Source organism: Cupressus sempervirens, chromosome 5 (genome assembly GCF_028749045.1).
Source record: "Cupressus sempervirens isolate cs-2001-9-10 chromosome 5, ASM2874904v1, whole genome shotgun sequence".
Lineage (NCBI taxonomy): Eukaryota > Viridiplantae > Streptophyta > Pinopsida > Cupressales > Cupressaceae > Cupressus > Cupressus sempervirens.
In genome coordinates this window covers 298923496-298947179 of record NC_143122.1, presented here as the reverse complement: position 1 = coordinate 298947179, position 23684 = coordinate 298923496, and the positions used below count along the sequence as shown (strand labels likewise).

The 23684-nt window shown below is 37.4% G+C and overlaps 2 protein-coding genes across 3 annotated transcripts in view; both read left to right on the top strand.

The window, feature by feature from the left end:
- LOC149555759 (C2 and GRAM domain-containing protein At1g03370-like) overlaps positions 1-23684 on the top strand; it is a 244972-nt gene that overhangs the window by 143145 nt on the left and 78143 nt on the right. The window lies entirely within an intron of this gene.
- Positions 3210-3806, top strand: LOC149555760 (putative serine/threonine-protein kinase WNK7). The gene has a single exon (XM_089833698.1). The coding sequence runs from the start codon at positions 3210-3212 to the stop codon at positions 3804-3806; it is 597 nt and encodes a 198-aa protein (XP_089689824.1).

The following is a 23684-nucleotide window of genomic DNA, read 5'->3' as shown; positions in this document are numbered from 1 at the left end:
GCTGTTTGCAAGAAAAGAAAGGTTGACTGCTATGCCTTTGCAACCCATTTTGGTTGAACAGTCATTCATGAGATGGGGAATTGATTTTGTGAGACCTGTAAATCCTCATTCCAGCACTGGTCATAAATGGATCCTAACTGCTACGGATTACTTCACTCGCTGGACAGAGGCTATTGTGCTGAAGGAAGCAAATGAAATTTCTGTTCTAAGTTTCTATGATGAATTGGTCACACGGTTTGGGGTTCTTGAATCGATTATCTCTGATAATGCCTTAGCATTTGTGGGGGCTAGAATAGTTGAATGGGCTTTGAGAAATGGTGTGTACTTAAACACTTCATCAAATTATTACCCTCAAGGTAATGGTTTAGCTGAAAGTACTAATAAGAATCTATTGCGAATTATCAAAAGATCATTGGAGGAGAATAGGCGGGATTGGCATGCAAAACTGAGATCAGCCTTATGGCTGGATAGAATTACCCCCAAGAGATTCTTGGTAATTCTCCCTATGTTCTAATCTATGGAAAACAAGCAAGGTTACCTATTTCCACTAAGTTTTGGTTGATCAATTACTATTGTTTGAAAAAGACAATCCTCTAAGCCTGAGATATGTGAAATTGATTGAATTGGAGGAAGAAAGAAGGAAAGCATTGCAAACAATGGAATACCATCAATTGCAAGCTAAGCGTACTTTTGACAAAAAGGCAACAGCAAGATCATTTAAGGAGGATGATCTAGTTTTGAAGTGGGGCGTTTTGAAGAGCAAGCTAGGGTATCATAATAAGTTTGATCATGTGTGGGCTGGTCCATTTCTGATTGCTGAATGTAAGGAGCATAATACATTTCAGCTGGCTACAATGGAGGGAGATGTTTTACCAATCCTTGTGAATGGGATTCACCTCAAACCATGTTTCAACACATGAAATATCAGTCCTCTCTTGTATATGTTAGGTTAGTTTTCCTATTTTCAACAAGTACATCTGCATTTTAGTTGAGTTTTTCTAAGTGTTGTCCAAGTGCATGTTAGTTTTTGTTTTCTTTCCTAGGTTAGTTTCCTGTTTTCCTTAGGTTTTAGGTTGGTCAAGTTGCTGGTTTCTATTGTAAAGCTTCATAACTCGCCCATCCCACTTATGCTTGCATCAGATATGTGTTTAAATGCCTACATATACCTAGTACACACATGGATACGCATATACATAATGTTGCAGCTAATCAAGTCTTGCTGCCAACCATACATACATGCATATCCACATATCCACTACTCATATGCATTCACTTAAATACACACATTCATCCATACATAACTGAGATGGTCAAATTATGAAGGTTTTGGCTTTTAAAGCTACTACTTGAGTTTGACCATGTATATTAGTCAACCTAATAAGAGTCTTAAGTCCTATTAAGCTCACGTACATGCATTCAAAACTCAACCAACAACTTTAGAAGTCGCGTCATGTCAGGTCTGGGTGCTAGGATGCATAAATTCAGACTCCATGCCCATTAGATAAAGCAACTAGTCAAATGTCTAGTAGGCAGACAATCAACAAGAGGTCGCCAAAAATGTTAATTTTAACTTTTTAAAATTCAGTTCTAAAAAATTCAGATTTGTATTTTGCTGAAAAAAACACACTACATTTTATATTTACAAAGGAATAAAAATGTCCTTTCATCATTCATTTTCGAATAGACAACTGATATTTTACAAAAAGAATGAAATGAATTGTAATGCTGGAAGTGAAACATCTCACACAAGTTGTGAGTTTAACTCTACTACCTTTCATACATATTCAAAACGTGAAAAACAAGACATATGAAGGTAGGGTTAGAGATAACCGGTCGTTGCCTTTTCAGCTTTTGACTCGTTAAGTGATCCATGATGTTGCTCCTGATTCAGCTCTTGATCCGTCAAGCGCTAGTTTTCATTTCCCTACATAAGGAAAAGAGGGGTATTAGATCTTGAAAGATCTAAGCAATGACTAAATATGTATAACCGGTTATCCTATAAATGTACTATCTTTCCCTATTTTGAATACATATCAAAGATAGTAAAAGTACAAATTCGGTGCTCAAATGAAGAAAAATCAGAAAAATATAATGTTAAAGAGACGTGTTATTTTTGTTATGAAACCTTTCATTAAATTAAGTACAAGCATGTTAGGTTCATAAGGAATAGCTGCAAATCACAGAAAGTGGTTTATGAGTGTCACGAGCCCGAGCTCCAACCTTATAAAACACTCTTTATTAGCTGTGATTGCATATATTCCATCAAAATGAAGCTTGTGCATATGCTGAATAAGTGAATAAGAAACAACTCTCCAAGCAATACAATGCAAGAAAAGCTATAGGGAGCTCTTCAGTAGTGGCTAAAGGAGGTTGAAATGACAAAAGGAAAATTGAAATCAGCAGCAAATTCCAAGATTTAAATGCTACAGGAGTTACAACGTTATTATACAAAAACTAGCTCAGTGATAATTCATTGCAAGGAAATGCAGAGAGCTACAGTAGTAGAAGAACTCCAATTAAATTGCATGCATTCCCAATGGTAATTCATTGTTTCTGGATTTTCTAAATGCAACAATAAAAATCTATTATGACATTAATATCAATAAAATTACCTCATAATAGATTAGCTTCAAATTCCAACTCACAATACAGGTAGAGAAAGTGCAAGATTGGAAATGAAAACCCATATTTAAGTCACAAAGTTTCCAGAAAATATAGAGTGCTTTACAAATTAAGAAGCTGGTTAATGTGGTTGCAGATGTGATAATGTCTACAAAAAAATTCATTTGTAGCAACAAAGTAATTGTAGCTGATAACTACTTTACTGGTTCAAAGATATCCAAACTTTGAACTGATTAAACATGGTTTGTTGATGTTTTGAGATATGAATTGCATGCAGCCACTACTGGTATAATCCTATATTTTGCAAGTATGCCCAGCTTCACCTATATTTTACGAGTATAATCCTGTGAAGATAATTATAAAAACAAATGTGCTTGGATAGTATCAATAAGAAACTAAGAAGAAATGCAACAATATGGACTCTTGTCATGATAACGGCAAAACAACTAAAGATTTATATATGCCTAGCAAAAAAGAAAAGCTACAACAATACTTTCAGGATCAAACATCCACGTGGGAAAAGATTAAGAGAAATAACCACATTCAGCTATGAAGAAAGAATCAATTCTAACTTTCATACATTTTCAATGAAGCAAATAGCAAATTCTCAAGTCGGCTTCAGGAAAAAACTCATCAAAAGTTCTCATGGCAACTTCATTGAAGTGAGGATTGATGAACTTCTGCAGAATCCAGATGATCTTGAGAGATTTTATTCAGAAGTACATTTGTTGAAGACTGTAAAACATAATAATATTATCAAATTCTACAATTCATGGGTAGATGACAAAAACAAGACTGTGAATATCATAAAAAAGATTTTCACATCAGGCAGTTTGAGACAACATCGGAAGAAACATAAACATGTTGATATGGAGGTTGTCAAGGGTTGGACAAGACAAATTTTGCCGGGTCTATTTTATCTCCACAGTCATAATCCTCCTATTATTTACAGAGACTTAAAATGTGATAATATATTTGTTACTGGTAACCATGGAGAGGTTAAAATTGGGGATCTTGGATTGGCCACTTTACTGCGGCAAGAACATGCTCACAGTGTCATTCGATCTCCCGAGTTCATGGCTCCAGAACTTTATGAAGAAGATTATAATGAATTGGTTGACATCTATTCGTTTGGTATGTGCTTACTAGGGATGGTGACTTCAAGAAACTCGTTTTTTTTATAGGAAAGCTCCAAAGCTTCACTCAAGCAATTAAACTGTGCTCAGCAAGTGAAACCAACAGATATATTACCCTCCAATAGACATGGCTACCTCAGCAAAATATGCAGGAAAGCTCATCATGACGGCTTTCAAGTGACGAGCCAACGAAATTCTTATGGCAGTTATCAGCATTAGCATACAATGGCTGCTCTAAAATCATAAGATCAAAGTGAATGGATGAGCCAAAAAGAAACGCAGTAAGGCTACAAAAGTTTTACATAAAAATGCAAATGAGTTACCATCAAACAAAACAAGCAACACTAACCTTCATATACGACAGTCAAACAACAAAAATTAGATGCAGATAAAAATGTTGCAACTTGAAGACTTTGTCAAATTCCAGCTCACATTAACAATGGAGCAACTTTAGAAAGCTCTCATGGCGGGTTCAAACCCTAGCTGCGGGTTCTTCAATCTCTTGAAAGCTAAATGCGTATGCAAAATGAGTAGACTTTAGGGTTTTGAAAATGATATAGTTTATCCCTCTGTTCTTTTCCATAAGTTTTCAAGTCCGCTTCTTTCAAACTTTTTACAAGCCGATGATTATAGGTTGGTATTTTATTTGCCAATTTTTATGTGGACTTAGATGTTATGGGATATGTATAGGTTTATTAATCATTTTGATAAACCTTCTCTTTATTTATTTTTAAATCTTTATTGTAAAAGGAAAATATTAATGATATTGTTATAAATTATTAGTATTTTCCTATTCTTTAGGCAAAAATAGAGGTGATAGACTTATTCATAAATTTAAGTAACATGTGTTTAAAATACTAAGTCTTTAGGAATTATTGTTTCAAAGACTTAGTACTATCATTCAAAGTCATGGAGAGAATATCAGGGAGATTTTTTTGAGTCATTTTAGGATTGTAGGTCGAATTTTGACCTTGTCTTGGCAGTTTGAGGGTCTTTATGACCATTTTGAGTCTTTTGAGGGCAGTTTTAGTGTGTCATAAGTCTCTTTATGACTTAGTGGACCTGTTTGAAAGGTGATTCATCATTTTCAGTGATTATGACTCCTTTTCCAGAGGCATTATTTATGGATTCGACCCTAAGGGATTTGCATTTAATTTTTGAAACTTTGATTGTGAGAGCAGTTCTGATGATGCAATAAAGAGATTTTGTGACATTCTTCTAGTGTCATTAAGATATTTTTGTGTCTTTTGTAACTCAATTTTCTGAGAAGATATATGAATTAGAGCATTTTCTTTTGAATTGTTCTCAAGCCTTTTCTTTTCTCTGTAGTTTTTGTGTAAAAGTCTGATTGATAAGATAAATTTGTGAGTTTCAGGACTCCTTAGTTTTCTCTCTTTACCCCTACCAAATTGCAGGAGTCTAAGTTTGTTTGCAAGTTATATTGTGTGTCATTTTTTAGGACTGTTAAGTGAGATATTATCGTTTGCTTAGCTTTTATTTCAAAAAAACTTATTTTGAAATATTTATGCAAATCTTTACAAAGTAAAAGCGTTAAGTCATGGAGAAAATATTCCAAAGTAAAGCTGTTCATGTATTTTAGTATCCATATTTCGGTGTGTCACCTGGTTATCTAGTTGAGAGTTTGAGATCTTAGATTTATTTCACTAATTTCTATCCCTTTTCCCATAAGTTCAAGTTAGTTTTCTAGAGATATCAGTGATTATCCAATACGAACCGGCCTAGAACTGGATGTTTCGTTTCTAGTTATGCATTCCCTATATGCAGAAATGAATCCCATATTAGGAAAGATTGTTAAACTTAAACAAATTTTTGTCTCAATAGTAATATGTGAGGAAGAAAGAGACATATGAAAATATAAATAAATAAGCAATATACAAATTGTTATCGTATTTAATATTACATTATAATAGAAATATTTAAATATAGAAATGAACCATATATAATATGATTCACATATATAATAATATTTTAATATTAAAGTATTAATAGTAATATTAACAATGATAAACATAATAAAACTAATTTGAAGGGAAACATAAATTCTCACAATAAAATATATAAAAGAATACGAACACAAAGGTGGGGATCATCAAATTTTTATCAAAGAAAATATTAAATATTACAAGATCAGAAAGAGGGATATATAAAAAGATAGTCTAAAAAGGATTTAGTTGGAAGAAATCAAAATAAATTAAGTCTATCCGGCCAGGGACATTACAGTAGTATCAGAGTATAATTCTGGCATCCTCTGGAAAAATTTTCAAGATAAGGAAAAACATAGAAGAAAGCAACAGTAAAATAAGAGAAGATAAATGGTGCCGACCCACTATGATATTGCGTGTGCAACAAATGATGAAGTTAAAACATGGTAGATTGAATGCTGATGGTGAATGCAAATATAAAACATTACCCATGATGCTTGTGTAAAAGGTGCTATAGGATTGAAGAACACAAATATTACTCAACAAAATATATTAAATGCATTGAGATATTATTATAATACGTTTTGAAAGAAATAAATATCGAAGGAGAATCGATTAACAAAAAGATAAAGAGAGCACAGATTTGGAATGAGGAACATAATCATAGTAAAGTCACCGAACACCTTTGGAATTGGTATGGCAATCTATGGAATTATTGAGAGATTCTCATCGAAGGAAATAGAGTAATGACAATGCGTAGACCAGTCAAATATGACAGAAAATGGCAGTGGCTTTACTAATCAGTAGCTAAGACATTATATTAAAAAAAAAACTAATTTAAGCTTTCAGTAGTCAATGAATAAGAGGGAACATATACGCAGAGATCTCATAACGTGTTGGACGACTTTTGATGTTTTCATAGTAAAAATATATAAAGTCAGTGAAAATGAATCTGACGCAATTAAAGGGATTAATAGTGCTTTAGACATTCATTGCGGAGGAATAATCAAATGAGTAATATTATCAGAGTGATGAGGATCCTCTATGTTGAGTTCGCAATTGACTCGGGGCTATTGATGCAATATTTTTAATATGTATTGGAGTTTTTATTCTTTTAGTTATTGCTTTTGTGGGAAAATTATTGCTTATTTGATACATTTGGGACCAACATTACGCAAATGAGAAGTGGATATGATTTGGCTATTAATAATGGTAACAAGGAAGAACAATGTGATAAAGGTTTATTACACATCCAAGCATACTAGGTGGGTGCGAAGTCCAAACTCAAGGAGACAAGCTTCAACAATCCAATTTATATCAATGTTCATAGTGTCCAAAGGATATCAATAATTGTTCTGGTATACTCTTGCCATTAGTAAGGAATTATACTATTTGGTATGAAAATACATTAAAGGATATGAAAAAACAAAGAAGAAGAAAGATATATTGTTTGTACCTCTTGAAGACCACCTCTCATTGATAAGGAGGAAGTTAATCACTACCAAACGAGGTAAATAAAGGTAAGATAAAGTAAATTTTATATGTTTTAAATTAAAGAAAAATAATATAGAAGGGGAATATAAATTTGTTAATGTGAGGCAAAGACATAATGAAACTATCTAATGAACATAGGGTGCATTAAACTAATTTAAATATTTGTTGATTTATTAAATATAAATAATGTTTAAGATACAAATGATAAAAGATAAATTGGACTTCAATGATGATGGAGAAAGGACTAGGTAGGTAAGAGGGTAGGGCTGATCACTAATGCAAGAGGGGTATGTATTCCACTCTTGGGTTTAGGCTTATCGAGCTATGGGACCCCACTACAATGTTTGAGTACTTTAGTATGGTATAGCACCTAGGCATGGTGAGGGATGGAAAGCACCCATCGAAAGATCAGAGAAGCCTTGGCAAATGGATCAAGGTTCTACCTAAGCTTTAATGAGGTCTCCTTGTCTAATCCTTGGATGACCCCTCCTATACATTGGTATGTTTTAGCACCTAGGTATGATGAGGGATGGAAAGCACCCATTGAAAAATCAGAGAAGCCTTGGCAAAAAGATCAAGGTTCTACCCAAGCTTTAAAGAGGTCTCCTTGTCTGATCCCCGCATGACCTAGCCTACACATACATAGTGAGCTTATGAGCAATAAATAAGAAGAGATACCTTTATTGATAAAGAAATGATTATATCTAACTTTGATTTTTCTAATATATATATATATAATCATTTTCTCTTAACCCCAAATTTTCCTAATTAAGACTATTAGTCTCTTTTGAAAGTATACTCACGTGTACTAACTTGTATTCTTTGGTGTAGGATTTTGGATAAAAGAACAATGACAAATCATAATTTTCTTAGTATAATCTTATTAGATTATGGGATGATATTTGCAGTATGTGTATACATTGTGTATGCTTCGTGTCTCTATGCATTTACTGGTCTTCTTTGAGTTTTCATGCATTTATGTGTCTTTTTCGTGTATGCTTCGTGTCTGCAAGCACTTATGTATTTACTCTATGCACATTTCTTGTTTTCATGCATTAATATATAAACTCCATCCATAGTTGATGGATTCTTGCATCCCAGTATGCCATATATGTTGACATTATAAGAACTTAGGTGTAAATGATCATTGGTTGAGGACAAGCAATTTGAGGAAGGGTGGATTGTCATGTCCCCTAATCATGATAGTGACATAAAATAGTTATAATATAAGTAACAATATAAAATAATACATTTTTAGCATAATAATAATATGTTTGTTAGATAAATATAATAATGTTGAAGGAAATAATAATACGATATTATCAAGTAACAATAATTTATGATAATTATAAATATATGATCATAAATTTGATATGTCATAATATCAAATGTAATATCTAAGGAAGAAAGAGATTGAAAAGTATGCCCCCCAAGTAGATTGAAAAGTATGCCCCATACTTTGATGCCAAAGAAATTTTTGCAACCACTTCATTTTCACCAAATGCTTCCAATCCATCAAGGATAAGAGAATCAATCTACACATCAATAATCCTTGCTTCATCCATTCAAACATCAAAATCAAAACAATCTCAACAACTCAATCAACATCCTCACATAATGCTTCAACAACAATTCTGACAGCTGATCACAACCAACAATAGTAACATTCTCAAACAATAAATCCATGTCAGCAACATCATGTAACTTCAAAATCAAATCAACATGTAAGCTCAAATCCACAATAAGAGCAACATGTAAATCCTTAATCATGTCGACCACATGCGGATCCACATCAGGAACATATAGATCCAAATCAACAGTATCATGTAGTTTCTCAATGACATTAACAACTAGTGAATCCATACTAGCAACATCCAACTTCATATCAGTAGCAACATCTACACTAACAGTAGAATCTCTAACCATATAAATAGTGACATGTGAATCCAAAACAATATCTTCATCAACAACAATATGGAAATCCAAATCAATCATATCAACAGTACTTGGTACATCCTCAATCATCTCAGCAGCAACATATGCATTCACATCCATATCAACAACCATATACAAATTCTCATCCATATGTAAATCCTCATAATCAACAATCTCATTATTCACAAGAAGATGCTCTACAACATGCAACTCATCACCCACAACAACCTGATTATCCACGACAAGGTGCTCTGTAATTTCCATGTCAAATTCAATCTGATCATGAAAACAAATCTCCTTTCTAGGCTCAATAAGGTTATGAACTTCTCTGATAAGCTCAGGTATCTCAGCGACAACCACAAGTTGCTCTGTAAGTTTCATATCATACTCCACAAACTGATCAACAAAACCAACCACACATACCTCTTCATCTTTGGTGAAGTAATCCTTTACTCCTTCCTCGATCGCAAAATCTCTTCTGCTTTGAATAGTCTTCTTAACTTGCCATACCACTCTCTTTCTAATCAGTAAACCCCAAGTTCAGCAGCATACAAATTTCTTCTCCTTATCTTCAACTTGTTTAGACAAAGCAACATCCACCCGAGCAAACGCCTCAGTTATCTTTGTCTCCACCACATCACAAAGATCTGCAATCATCCCAAGGTCCAATCTTCTCATAGGCATGTTCTAACATCTTTGCAGACCTAAAGCAACAAATCTCCTACTAGATCCAACCTTTGCTCTAATAACACTTGACACAGTGCAAGGCAGGAGAATCCCCAAAGGAGATGTCCAAGCCCCCAACAAATAACCACACAACGGAATATACACAACATTGAGATTTAGATCCAAAACAATGTTAAATCTCTCAATAGAATCATAAGATTTACATCCAACATACCTGACTATAAGACCTTCTGGGTTACGGCCAAATACATCAGCGATTACAATAATAGTTCTGCAAGACCTTGCAAGATCCAACCACTAGCTAGCCCATAGCCACAATTTGGTATAAAACTCCAAGAAGAATCTAAACTTGTGCTCGCAAGCCACCAAACAACCTTCTTGTTTCCCAAGCCCACACTTAGGTACTAGCTCTGCTCAACTTCACTCCTCTCAGCTACTCCATCTCAACTTCACTCCTCTCAGCTACTCCATCTTCTCCATGGTGAATAATGACTCGACTCCACAAGGCCCACCTACATATACCAAACCAAGCCACAGGCTGACCTAGCAGATTACATTAAGTAAACACTGAAATATTAAATAAACTATCAAGCCACAAGTTGGATTGGTAACAAACATTAAATATATGAATAACTAAATACTTAGGACAGGTCCCAAGTTTACATTGCATAACTAACTCAAATGACAACATGAGAGTACACGCCCTTAGCGATAGGTTCACGTGCCATCCTACGATCCAAATTCAAGAGCATACATCCAAATCACAGTCATTTGGCTTAAAATTTCCTCACAAACTATGATGTATCAGCTCAACAATCGGCAATCGCTATTCACAAGGGGGGAACATCTACTTGCAAAATTAGGTCAAAACACCTTCCCAAAAACATCCCCACAATACTACACTTCTTAACTCAACAAAAAGATAGTAATGGTAAGAAACCATTCTAAACTAGCTGCAAGCACCTCAACAATTATAGTGCCCTGGGACTTCCACCATTCTTCTTTGGCTGCTAAGGAAATGTGGGAAGGAAAACTAACCCTTGGCTCATATCTTTTGAAACCAAAATTCATCATGTCTATTATCAAATTGATGTCGTTTGATCAAAAATTTTCATTCAACATTTATCCCCTTTAGTGGCTAGCTTAGAATTACAATATTGAGCACAATCAGAATAGGCCAAATACTATTAGGGTCAAGCACCTTAACTTTGGAAGAGATTGTGATTGTCACCATACGATCTTCCATCGGTAGAGCCATGACTACTCTAGAATATCCTCCTTTAGTACCCGAAAGTTCTAGCCCTTTTTGTTTCATTTCATATTCATTAAATGTATCCTTAGTAGGTCACACAAAATGCTGAACTCTCCTTTGGCATACAAGCTATTGCATTCCATTTATCCACCCACTATGTTAGCATCATATTGTGCCCACTCGTTCTTATTGTATGATGAAGGATCCTAGAAAACTAGCTGAGCTTTATGACTATACAACAAAAACTTCCCACGAAACTACCATTCAAGTGATTTTGTAAAGAACCTTGACCGGTTCTACCTTCAATTCTAGTGGTTTGTCATTTTATCAAACACTTATCATGCAAGCTCTAATACCACTATAAAGAGCCCTGCTAACTCACTGTAAAATTATGCTGAAGAGTTTCGATTGTTCTTGCAATTTTTTTGTTTTTGAGAAATATGTATTTTTTAGTGTTTTCCGAATATAAGAATGCTCTAACAAATAGCCGGTAAAGAACTACTAACAAAGCCAGGATAAATTTATTGATTTTCAATTATAACTGCAAATTATTACAGTCAATACTTATGCAAAGTAATTAAATAAGGAAACTGGATTACTATTGGCATCCAATGCATATTGTAATCAGACCTCACCAAACTCCACACTAAGCCTTTCTGTAGCAGCCCTATGCAAACACTGCTTAGCAGAAACAAACCGTTGCTTCCCAGTATGGATTGCTGCTGTGGCTGACTCCCACGCTACCTCTCAAAACTAGCCACCCTAGCAATGTTATAATATGCACATAAATAACACCCAAGTGCAACTCCAAAACAAGCAGGCATAGCTCCATAACGACTCACGATAACCCGTGATAATTCCCTCAAACTGGCTGCACAGAGTGGGAATGTAATTGGAGAACAGTAATGCCTGATTGCAGCTATCAACTGCCCTCAAAGTAAAAACAAATTGAAACAAATGAAGGCTAAACTGTGGTGTCTAAAACCCTGATTGAATAGGACCAGATTAATGGACAATTTGGTAGACAACAACACCAAATTTCCAATCCTTATCAATGAATTAAACCTCTGATATCAAAGCATAATTCACCATATATTTCAATGGCTCCAAGTGCAACAGCAGATGGAGGAATCAGTCCTCACAAGAAACCAATGTTGAAATCCTCAGCAAATCACAAAATGTAATAAAATAAAATGGCAAAGAATGATCAATCTTCATAAGGAAGTCATTTTTACAACATTAAATGAAGTGTGTACAATTTTCACGTAAATCCTCTTTGCTTTATACTCGGGCAAATATTTGAATAATATAATTTATTAACTGCCTTCGGCTTTGAAAATGACCTTTTCGACATATCATGATATTTTGACACACGAGGTCATTGCTCCTTCTACACAAGATTTAAAACTTTTCAACTTAGTTCCAACGAACTATGACGCTAAGGCGACCAACATACAATACCAACAAAAATAACAACCTCAACATATTTAGTTGAATATTAATAATAATTTACCCATCTTGCAAAAATGACTGAAGAAGCATCAAAATCAATATTTGACAACATTGAATGAAGTTGATAGGGTGAGTTACTATAAAGAGATGCTCTATCCAAGATTCTTGGAGCCCAAACCAGAAGCGAGAAATAAAATTTAAGAGCATCACTCAACTCTTCTAACTCAATTGAGCTCATCAGAACCAACTGTTGACTCACTATAAGTAGTAAGTCCCTCAAATTGGAGCCAACACTTACCATAGGGCATGCGAAAGCCCAATAACTCCACAACTAAGACCCTCAAATCCCACTGTTAGCTCATTAGGGTCACGATCATGAACTAACCAAGCCAACTACAACAACTTGCTAAAAATGGGGACATTATAGTCCCTCCTCCCTAACATTGCTTGTCCCCAAGAAATCTTAGAGAAAAAATGTACACTAGAGTCCACCTAGATCCCAAGGGTGAAATTGTGCAATATCTTTGTCAAACACAACTGCCTCCTGTAGCATCAACATCCAAATAACAGATATGAATAACACAGTCTTCTAAAAATTGGCTGTAGGTGCTAACGGAGGTAACAACTCATCAGAACTTAACCCATTTGAAACACCAACTCTATCAGCACCCAAGTTCCCATCTAATTGACACTCATACCCAAATACATTGAGAAGATAGTAACAACCATAGGTACTTGATACACCACCACCAACTCCAAACTCTGCTAAATTGTCCTGGGTGTGTTGATACTGCAAGTGATCGAACTTGCAGCTACTGATCCCATCCGCAAATGATGGTGCTAACACATCCCCTAACAGATGGTACGGAATTGGAGCCAACCACTTGGGTGAAATCAAATCAACCTGTGGGTCAAAAGTGAAATGATGAGTACTCCCACACCTGTGTGAAATTAAATCAACCTGTGGGTCAAAATGAAATAACAAGCACTTGTCATTGTGTAATGTCGGTAAAATGCTCCAATTTGTGTCAGTGGCTCATCACCACCAAATCAGAGATCAGGAGATGGCTCCAATCTTTGACTTTGAACTACTGGTCGACGAGGATCCTGGGCAACCCTCTTAGCAAAATTGACCATAAAATCCCTATGGGGAAGCATTGTAGCCAAGGTCTCTATAGTCTTTCCCAGCAATCTTTGTATATCACGAGAGCCTCGGATGAGAGTACCCTTAGACACTGTATGAACCCTCCTGTAACTTTGAACCCTCAAGTAAATACTCCATGAATGACTCAATGTATTAGAAATTATACGTGGAAGCATTAACTTGCTCCCCTGCAATCCACAAGTGACCCCTCAGAAATCGTGGCACTGCCTTCTGTCCAAAGCTATCAGCTGTAGGAGATGAAACAACAAATTTTCTCCCAGCAGAAGCAAACAAATCACCATGAGAGCACATCCCCACATCAAGTGATGTCTTGCCCAAGTCCAAAAGGGAGGGAGTAGTGTCAAGAACAAACACACAACCCTCTGAAGAATCCACTACACACATATCCTGGATGGATGTGACTACCACATCATTACATCCCTCATCCCCAACTGTGGAAGCAAACTCACCACCAACCACCTCAATATGTAGTTGAATTGGGTTTGGGGCTGTTGTTGACTATACCTTCTCCAACTCCACAGTAACCTACTCCAATGTGATTGTAACTTCTAGAGATCCATCTGAGTGCACTGAAGAGAGTCCACAGTCTCCTCAAGCTCCTGGGTGAGCTCAGCCTCCTCCTCCTCTTTCTCTAACAATGTCTCATAACAGGTGCTCCCCCACTCCAGATGGTAATCCTTGTCAGCAACTAACTGTGAATAATTATGTTTCAAGATCTTGGCAGCCTCTTGGAGCACATGAACCTCTGCTAGGGAAAGACAACTATCACCATGGTCATCTATTATAGGAGCACCCCAACTAGATGTCGCCAACATTTGACGAATAACATCATAATGCTCAAAAGCTGAAGAGATATCACTCACACACCTTTAACTGATTAGTTACTTGATGCCTCTGTAATCCTTGACTCTTATGGAAGCCCTTTACCTCGCTAAGTACACTATGATAGGAGACTATCTAAACTGCTCACCTCAAGATTGCTATCATGATGTTTGTTGCCATCTTTGCATACATCAATGATCAAGGTACAACTACTCGGCACCTCTACCAACACCTCCTCCGAAGAAGTGGAAGCTTTCGCTATATCGAACTCCTTGCATGACTCTACTCTTCCATCAACAAAAAGTCCCTATAAATCTTGATTCTTGGACCCATCCAAAAACCCCTCGGAGTCAACAAGTAACATCTGCCATGGAATATCGGACCTACTATTGCTCATAGCATTCTTAAAGGAATCATCGAGGGTGTCCATACTATCCATATCCACGACTACTGACTGAACATCCACTGCTGTCACCTGACCTTGCACATGTTGTGAATTGATAATGCCAGAGCTTAAACCAATCTCTGCTGACTTTGCCAACTCTGCCGTAACACCCAAATCACTAAAATCATAGTTGGGTGACTCCATACATGCATTGGTCCCACTTGACGAATCTGTCATGTCCCCTGCATTCATACAATGAAATTTAATAAACAATATAATAAAGCTTAAAAATGACTTCTTATTGAGATAATAATAAAATAATAAGATATAAAATAATATTAAATAGGGAAAATAGTAATACAATATAAGTCTTGAATATTATAATATATTACTATAATATAATATAAATAGACAAATGATTTATAGATAAAAATGTTAATAATAATAAATTTATTATTATTAATATAATAATAATATAATCTAACAATAGAATTCATATGTTAAATATAACTAAATTTAATTATGAAATTATATTAAGAGTTGTGTCTCATCAATTAGACATAGTTCAAGAATATATATAAGAGTATAGGGAAGATGGAGGGAGGGGGGACAGAGATATTAACCAAGGGAGAACATGTGGATATTTTTATAAGGATTATCAACCAAGCAGAGTTATAAAACAGTCATAGATTTTTTTTTCCATATGGCTATTTTATCCATTATGAATTCTTATTATTAGAACAGCATTACAGAGTTTACAAGTTCGGGCAGATATTCAGCAAGAGCGGTTACTTGAAATGGAGTCCATGAGAAAGAATTGTAACTTGATTTTGGATGCAGATAAAACTATTGAACATCAAATGAGAATAAAGAAAACAGAGAAGTAACACATATCAGAAGTCAGTGTGAACACAAGAGAAACCTGATTGCCTTCATCGATGATTTAATAATAAGATAGAGTCCTTACAGTAATACTCTACAGTGAAGGGGGAATTATTGCAGACCAAGACATCTACAGGAGGGGAATATACGCAACTGGATACACAGCATAGATGAGTGATATCTTACAGGGAGATTTTGACACAAACCGCACACAACCAATGATCATAGTCATCCAAGGAGATGCAATGTTTAATAAGGGGAGAGATAGGAGACTCGGGAACTACTATGGGAAGAAATAAATCAACCTGGGAGGAGGGATATTCATCACAGATAGTTTAAAAAGCTGGAGAGAAACCAGCGTAGTAGTCCAGAACATTCATCGAGTATGGGGAGAAGATACAGCCACGAAAAGGGCATGAGGGAGGGATCACAGAACTGAAGAAGAGGATCTATTGCAGAAATAGTAGTCACAATGACAGGAGTATATAATTTACAGTGCACAAGTGTTAAGCTGGGACATATAAAAAGTATTGTGGATTGTGAAGGCACATGAAGAATAATGAATATTATTTATGAAGGGTTTAGAAATTTGTACTGGGCACCCTTGGATGTCCCAAAAAACTAAACCAATTTGCTGAAAGGAATTTTGTCAAACAGTTTGCATTCAACCTCTTATTTCTCCGTTTAATGTTTTAAACCCCTTATAACTCCGGAAATCAAACGTTTATTTGTTTGTTGTGTTTTGTGCATGGAATTGGTATCATACAACATAAACAAGAAAGAAGCTACAATAATATGCAAAGTGGAAATGAACTACTGCTAATAAAATGTTATTTTCAGAATTCATAAAACCAAATACATGGCAGATTTATCAACTCACTAATTACTTCAGCAGTATTGACATAATACTCCAGCCCATGCTTTCGAACTTGCTGCTACAGTGCTTTGTCCTTCAATCAGTCCACTACCTTCGTAATATCATTCCCTCAAAGCGGCATAAGCGTCGGAAAAGTAGTGAAGAAGATATGAGCAAAATACCAAATCTGCCTGTAGCTGGAAATGCAACTAAATTGCCTGATAATGAAGCCAATAACAAAGAATTCCAAAGGCCAAACCCCAAGGGAATGACGTCTAGAATGTTACAAGAGAGGATAGACGTCCTCAAATGCCAAGAACGGAGCTGCAACTCACACACCAATTTCTTCTCATATTCAACCTCGCTAATGAAGCCACAAATGCTTCCTTTTATTCCATTTTCAAGGGTCCGCTCAACTCATATGGGCAATGTGGGATAAAAGATGTGTAGTATATAAAACATATATTAAAATACCCCTTATGTCTCTCTTGGGTACACATCCCCATAAAATAAACACTTTAATATTTTACAATTAAATTAGACGTTACTTTAATAAAACTTCAGGCATTAAAATGTATTAGCAATCGGACTCCGAATAATGCGAGTGATAGCTCATCGGAAAGCTCTCACCGAGGAGTATCAAATCCAATCACCAAAATTGACCTGCACTGTGTCTTGCCGACTTACTAATAATAGTAAGTATGCCTGAAACTGAGTAAATCAACTTCGTTTTGGCCCAAATTGGAAATGACTAGGCCAAAACACTCTAGGATCCCATTAAACCCTTCGTTAGCCCTCGGGACCATGTAGAACAAGGCTAACGCACACATCCTAAAATGGGGACATTAGAGTCCGCCCCCCTTGAAATTGCTTGTCCTCAAGCAATCTCAGTCCAGCCTGCTGAATAACTTGCTCACTCTCCCATGTAGAATCTTCCTCCAGCAGGTCTCTCCATCTGACCAAATACTCCTTCACTATCCTGTTTCTAAGCTTCCTCTCTCTGGTGTCCAGAATAGCCTCGGGTACTAACACAAGCTTCCCTCCTCATCCAAAGGGGGTAAATTTGCAGAAGGCACTACATTTTGACCAATGGCTTTCTTAAGCCTAGACACATGAAACACATTGTGCACTCGATTGCCCTCTGGAAGCTCAAGCTCATAGGCGACTTTTCCCACTTTGCGAATCACCCTGTAGGGACCATAAAATCTAGGTTTCAACTTTTCAGCTGCGCTCTTCTTGAGCGATGACTGTCTATATGGTTGTAGCCTCAAGTAAACCATATCCCCTACCTCGAAGCTACGCTCTATTCGGTGCTGATCAGCATACAATTTTTGTTGATTCTGGGCCTGTTGTATATTCTCTTTGAGCATTTTCAGGATGTCCTGACTATCTTGTAATAAGTTTTTGGCTTTGGGCACTCTACTGCCCCAAAACTAAATCCATGAAGCTAGGTGCTTCATAACCATAGAGTGCCACGAAAGGAGTCGTCTTGATGGACATATGATAACTGGTGTTATAACAATACTCTCCCATATGCAACCATCTGATCCAAGCCTTTTGTTGTGCAGTTACATAGTTCCTCAAATATCCTTCCACCCATTTATTCACAATCTCTGTTTGCCCATCTGTTTGTGGATGATAACTAGTGCTAGGTGTAAGATCTGTACCACACAACCTAAACAACTCTTGCCAAAAAACACTCATAAACTTACTATCTCGGTCGCTGACAATGAATTTGGGCAGCCCATGTAACCTGAATATCTCTCTAAAGAAAGGATCTGCCACCTGTGCTGCTGTGTAGGTGGACGAAATAGCAAAGAAGTAAGCAAACTTCATCAAGCAGTCCACCACCACATAGATGCAATCCCTTCCCTGCACTCGTGGTAAACCAGTGATGAAGTCCATCGAAATACTTTCCCATTTCCTATCAGGAATGGGCAAGGGCTGTAATAAATCTGCAAGAAATGTGTGCTCTCCCTTATTCTATTGACAAACCACACAATCCCTGACATACCTCTGAACATCATCCTTGAGCCCTTTCCATGAAAACCGCTCTCGGATCTGCCTGTAGGTCTTGAAGACCCCCGGATGTCCAGCTGTGGGTGCATCATGAAATGCCTTCAGTATCACCTCTCTCAAATGTGATGGCGAAATCAAATAAACCCTGTCTTGAACTCTGATCAATCCATCTATCACCTCATAGTGATCATCCTGTATGGTACTTGAAATCAATCCAGAAGCCCAAGCATCTCCGGCATACTCTGCTATAATCCGATCTCTCCAATCTCCTGAAATCTCTGCCAGAGCACATAAGTGAGGTCTCCGAGATAAGGCATCAGCCACCACATTTTTCTTACCTTTGACAAACTCTATGTCAAAGTCATAAGCCTGCAATTTAGTCACCCATTTTTGTTGCCGGTCATTAAGATCACGCTGGCTCATGAAGTATTTAATACTGTTGTGATCAATCTTGATCACAAAACGTCCACCTACCAAATATGATCGAAATTTGGCCAATGCATGCATTATGGCCAACATCTCCCGGTCATAGACAGAATAACTCTTCTCAACTCCCCGAAGCTTCCTACTCTCGAATGCAATGGGATGCTTCTCCTGCATCAATACTGCTCCAATCCCATCACCTGATTTATCACAATGAAGCTCAAAAGGCTTCGTGAAATCCGGTAGAGCTAGAACTGGACATGAAGACATTACCGCTTGAAATGCTCAAAACACCTCTGTGCTGCCCCTGTCCACACGAAGGCTCCTTTCCTGGTAAGATTTTTCAAGGGTGTAGCAATCTGTGAGAATCCCTTAACAAACCTCCTATAAAAACCACATAAACCAAAGAATCCCTTAAGCTGTGTAAGGTTTGTGGGAGTAGGCCACTCTACAATAGCTCTAATCTTTTCGGGATCAACCCGAACGCCATCTGCACTAATGATATGCCCAAGGTAAAGGAACTCAGTCATGCCAAACTCACATTTAGATTCCTTGGCATACAATGACTCTCTCTCCAGAATAGATAACACCTCCTCTAGATGGTGTAAGTGCTCCTCCCAGGTCTTACTGAAGACCAAGATGTCATCAAAGAAGATCAAGACAAATCTCCTCAGTTGTTTCCTGAATACCTGGTTCATACAACTTTGAAATGTAGCGGGTGCATTGGTTAGACCAAATGGCATAACCATGGACTCAAAGTGGCCATAGTGACATCGGAAGGCTGTTTTCTCAATGTCCTTTGCTCTCATCTTGATTTGATGGTATCCGGATCGCAAATCAATTTTGGTGAAGAAGCATGCCTTATGCAACTCATCAATCCTAGGAATGGGATACCTGTTTTTAATTGTTTTCTTATTCAGTGCCCTGTAATCGATGCACATGCGCATCGTCCCATCCTTCTTCTTTACCAATACTACTGCTGAAGCAAAGGGGCTCTTACTGGGCCTGATATGCCCCATCTCCAACAAATCCTTAATCGCCTTCTCTATCTCATCCTTGTGTTTCTTAGGATGATGATAGGGAGTAATCATAACTGGTTTGGCTCCGTCCTCGAGCTCAATAACATGTTCCATCCCTCTGCCAAGAGGAACCCCATGAGGAATATCACTAAATACTTTAGCGTGTCTATCATGTATCTTCTGGATATCTGGTGGATGACTCTTTTCTTGTGGCTCTGGTGAAGTTGGCATAATGTAGCACTCTGCTGCCCACTCTATGTCATCATGACGAAAAAGTCTCTGCATTCTCCTCAAGGACACTACTCTGTAACCTTCCATCTGAAAGTCCTCTAAGTACCACAGTTCTGCCCTCATGCTGGAATCTCATCTCCAATTTCGCTAGGTTGAGTGTGAACTCCACTAGCGAAGCCATCCATGTCATGCCGAGGATGACATCATAATCTCCCATGTCCACAACATAGAACTCATCCTTCAACTCGTAGCCATCTCCAAACCTGATGTGAAGATTAGATATCTTCCAAGTGCATAATAATTTATCATTGTTAGCCACCATGACTCTAAACCCATCATGCTCCTCTGTCTGTAACCTTCTCCTGGCTACCAACTATGCATCTATGAAGTTATGTGTAGCCCCAATGTCAATAAGAGATATCACTTTCTGCCCCTAGATAGTACCCCTGACCTTAAATGTGATTGCCTTTTGGGCCCCTGTCAAGCGTGCCAACGATCTATCATCTTTAGGAATGCTGCTCTCCTCTATAGTGTTACCCTCATCTGAATCGGAGTGCTGATCCTCCCCCTCTGACTCTGAATCTTCTGCTGAAAAATACTCCATTTGATTTGCCTTAGCCTTGAGAGAACATTTATGAGATAAGTCCCAAGGCTCTCTACAATGGAAGCACAGCTTCTTCTTTCGAAGTTCATTCAAGGTTTCATTGTCTAGTCCTTTTGATCCTTCTTTGGGTTTGCTATACTCTTTCTGAAACGGGTTTTTGTCTTTGTCCTTGTGGTAGGAAGAATCTGTTGAATGGGTTTTTCCTTTGTATACCAAAGGGGCTAAATCTCATGCCTTTTTAGTTGCTTCAGCTAAGGTGAGTGGATCATGTCCCTTCACCCAACCTCGTAATGGATCAGCAAGACCATCACAAAATAACACCATCAATCTTCTAGGAGAGATATCAGTAACAAGTACAGACAAGCACTGAAACTCGGCAATGTAAGCATCCACAGAACCTGACTGTTTTAATTGTGCTATTTCCTTGAAATGTAACTCAGGATCCCTAGTGTCAAATCTCTCAATCAATGTTTCGGTGAATTCCTCATAGGATGTAATCTGATTATGCCCCAAAGTCACCATGCCATGATGCCACCATTCATGTGCAACGCCATCCAAGTGCATAGCCGCATACTTGATAGCCTCCTCCTCAGGCATAAGATTTAGCTGCAAGTATGTATCTACCTTCTGCACCCAAGCTTGTGTAGTCATCTTCCCTGAAGCATCATAATAAGGTAAGGAAAGTTTTCCAACTTTTTTTCTCAGCTCAAAGTTTTGATTCCTCCCTCCTGCTCTAGGCATGTGTCTCATCCTCAAGTCCATATAATCTCTGAGGGAAATATCCGCCTGAAACTCCGATCCACTAGCCTCCCAGTCCCTCTTGAATTGATCCTGTAACTCGGTAATCTACGGTTCGTTTACTGGTTGAACCAGATCTCTGGGTGGGAAGGTGGGTAGAAGAGGTCTCGAGCTCGCAGTCCGCGCTGGGCGTGCAACGTGTCTAAAGTTATCAGCCTCATTCCCATTGTTGCCGTGTCCATTATTACCATTAATGTTATTCTCAGGACCATTGTTGTTGCCTTGGCCTCCATGGTTATTGTTTCCCTCATTGTTATTGTTTTCGTTGTTGGCATCACTTGGATTAATATTGACACCCATCTGTCTAGCCATGAGCTGCAACATCATGTCCATTCGCCTATTCTGCTCTTGCTGCATACGTTGCCCCTGCTCTAATGTATCCAGTAATTGTCTGAACATTACATCCCTCTGATCTGAATCGGCATTCCCGCCTCCGCCTAATCCTGTATTCCTGTCATCTCGATCACCCATATTGTTGTCCTGATCAAAGAATATCTCCTCTGTGTCTGTATGGCTGGATTCAATGTCCCCCTACACGGATGTACTAGACTGTTTGCTTTGCAAGTCTGAAATCCTATTTTGTCTTGCTCTGGTATTGCGGAAATTATAAGGCCCCTGTCACATGCTCAAACATAAATGCTTAGCCTGTGTTTTTTTAATTTCTGATTTTAGTGTTTTGACATTTCGTCAAACACTTTTCCCTCTATCCGGCTGTTCCAAATTCCTTATAAGACCTCCACAGGATGGCAGGACTTATAGCTCTGATACCACTGTAATGGGCACCCTTGGATGTCCCAAAAAACTAAACCAATTTGCTGAAAAGAATTTTGTCAAACAGTTTGCATTCAACCTCTTATTTCTCCATTTAATGTTTTAAACCCCTTATAACTCCGGAAATCAAACGTTTATTTGTTTGTTGTGTTTTGTGCATGGAATTGGTATCATACAACATAAACAAGAAAGAAACTACAATAATATGCAAAGTGGAAATGAACTGCTGCTAATAAAATGTTATTTTCAGAATTCATAAAACCAAATACATGGCAGATTTATCAACTCACTAATTACTTCAGCAGTATTGACATAATACTCGAGCCCATGCTTTCGAACTTGCTGCTACAGTGCTTTGTCTTTCAATTAGTCCACTACCTTCGTAATATCATTCTCTCAAAGCGGCATAAGCGTTGGAAAAGTAGTGAAGAAGATATGAGCAAAATACCAAATCTGCCTGTAGCTGGAAATGCAACTAAATTGCCTGATAATGAAGCCAATAACAAAGAATTCCAAAGGCCAAACCCCAAGGGAATGACGTCTAGAATGTTACAAGAGAGGATAGACGTCCTCAAATGCCAAGAACGGAGCTGCAACTCACACACCAATTTCTTCTCATATTCAACCTCACTAATGAAGCCACAAATGCTTCCTTTTATTCCATTTCCAAGGGTCCGCTCAACTCATATGGGCAATGTGGGATAAAAGATGTGTAGTATATAAAACATATATTAAAATACCCCTTATGTCTCCCTTGGGTACACATCCCCATAAAATAAATATTAAAGTAACACTTTAATATTTTACAATTAAATTAGACGTTATTTTAATAAAACTTCAGGCATTAAAATGTATTAGCAATCGGACTCTGAATAATGCGAGTGGTAACTCATCGGAAAGCTCTCATCGAGGAGTATCAAATCCAATCACCAAAATTGACCTGTACTGTGTCCTGCCGACTTACTAAAAATAGTAAGGATGCCTGAAACTGAGTAAATCAACTTCATTTTGGCCCAAACTGGAAATGACTAGGCCAAAACACTCTAGGATCCCATTAAACCCTTCGTTAGCCCTCGGGACCATGTAGAACAAGGCTAACGCACACACACTTGGTCAACTGCTAAAATGGGGACATTACAAAATTGCTTGAGTAAGATTCCAAAGAATGAGTAATCGAATTATACATCT

Bases quoted from the DNA above. Each gene is read 5' to 3' on its own strand.
- LOC149555760 (XM_089833698.1), top strand. From the start codon at position 3,210: ATGAAGCAAATAGCAAATTCTCAAGTCGGCTTCAGGAAAAAACTCATC.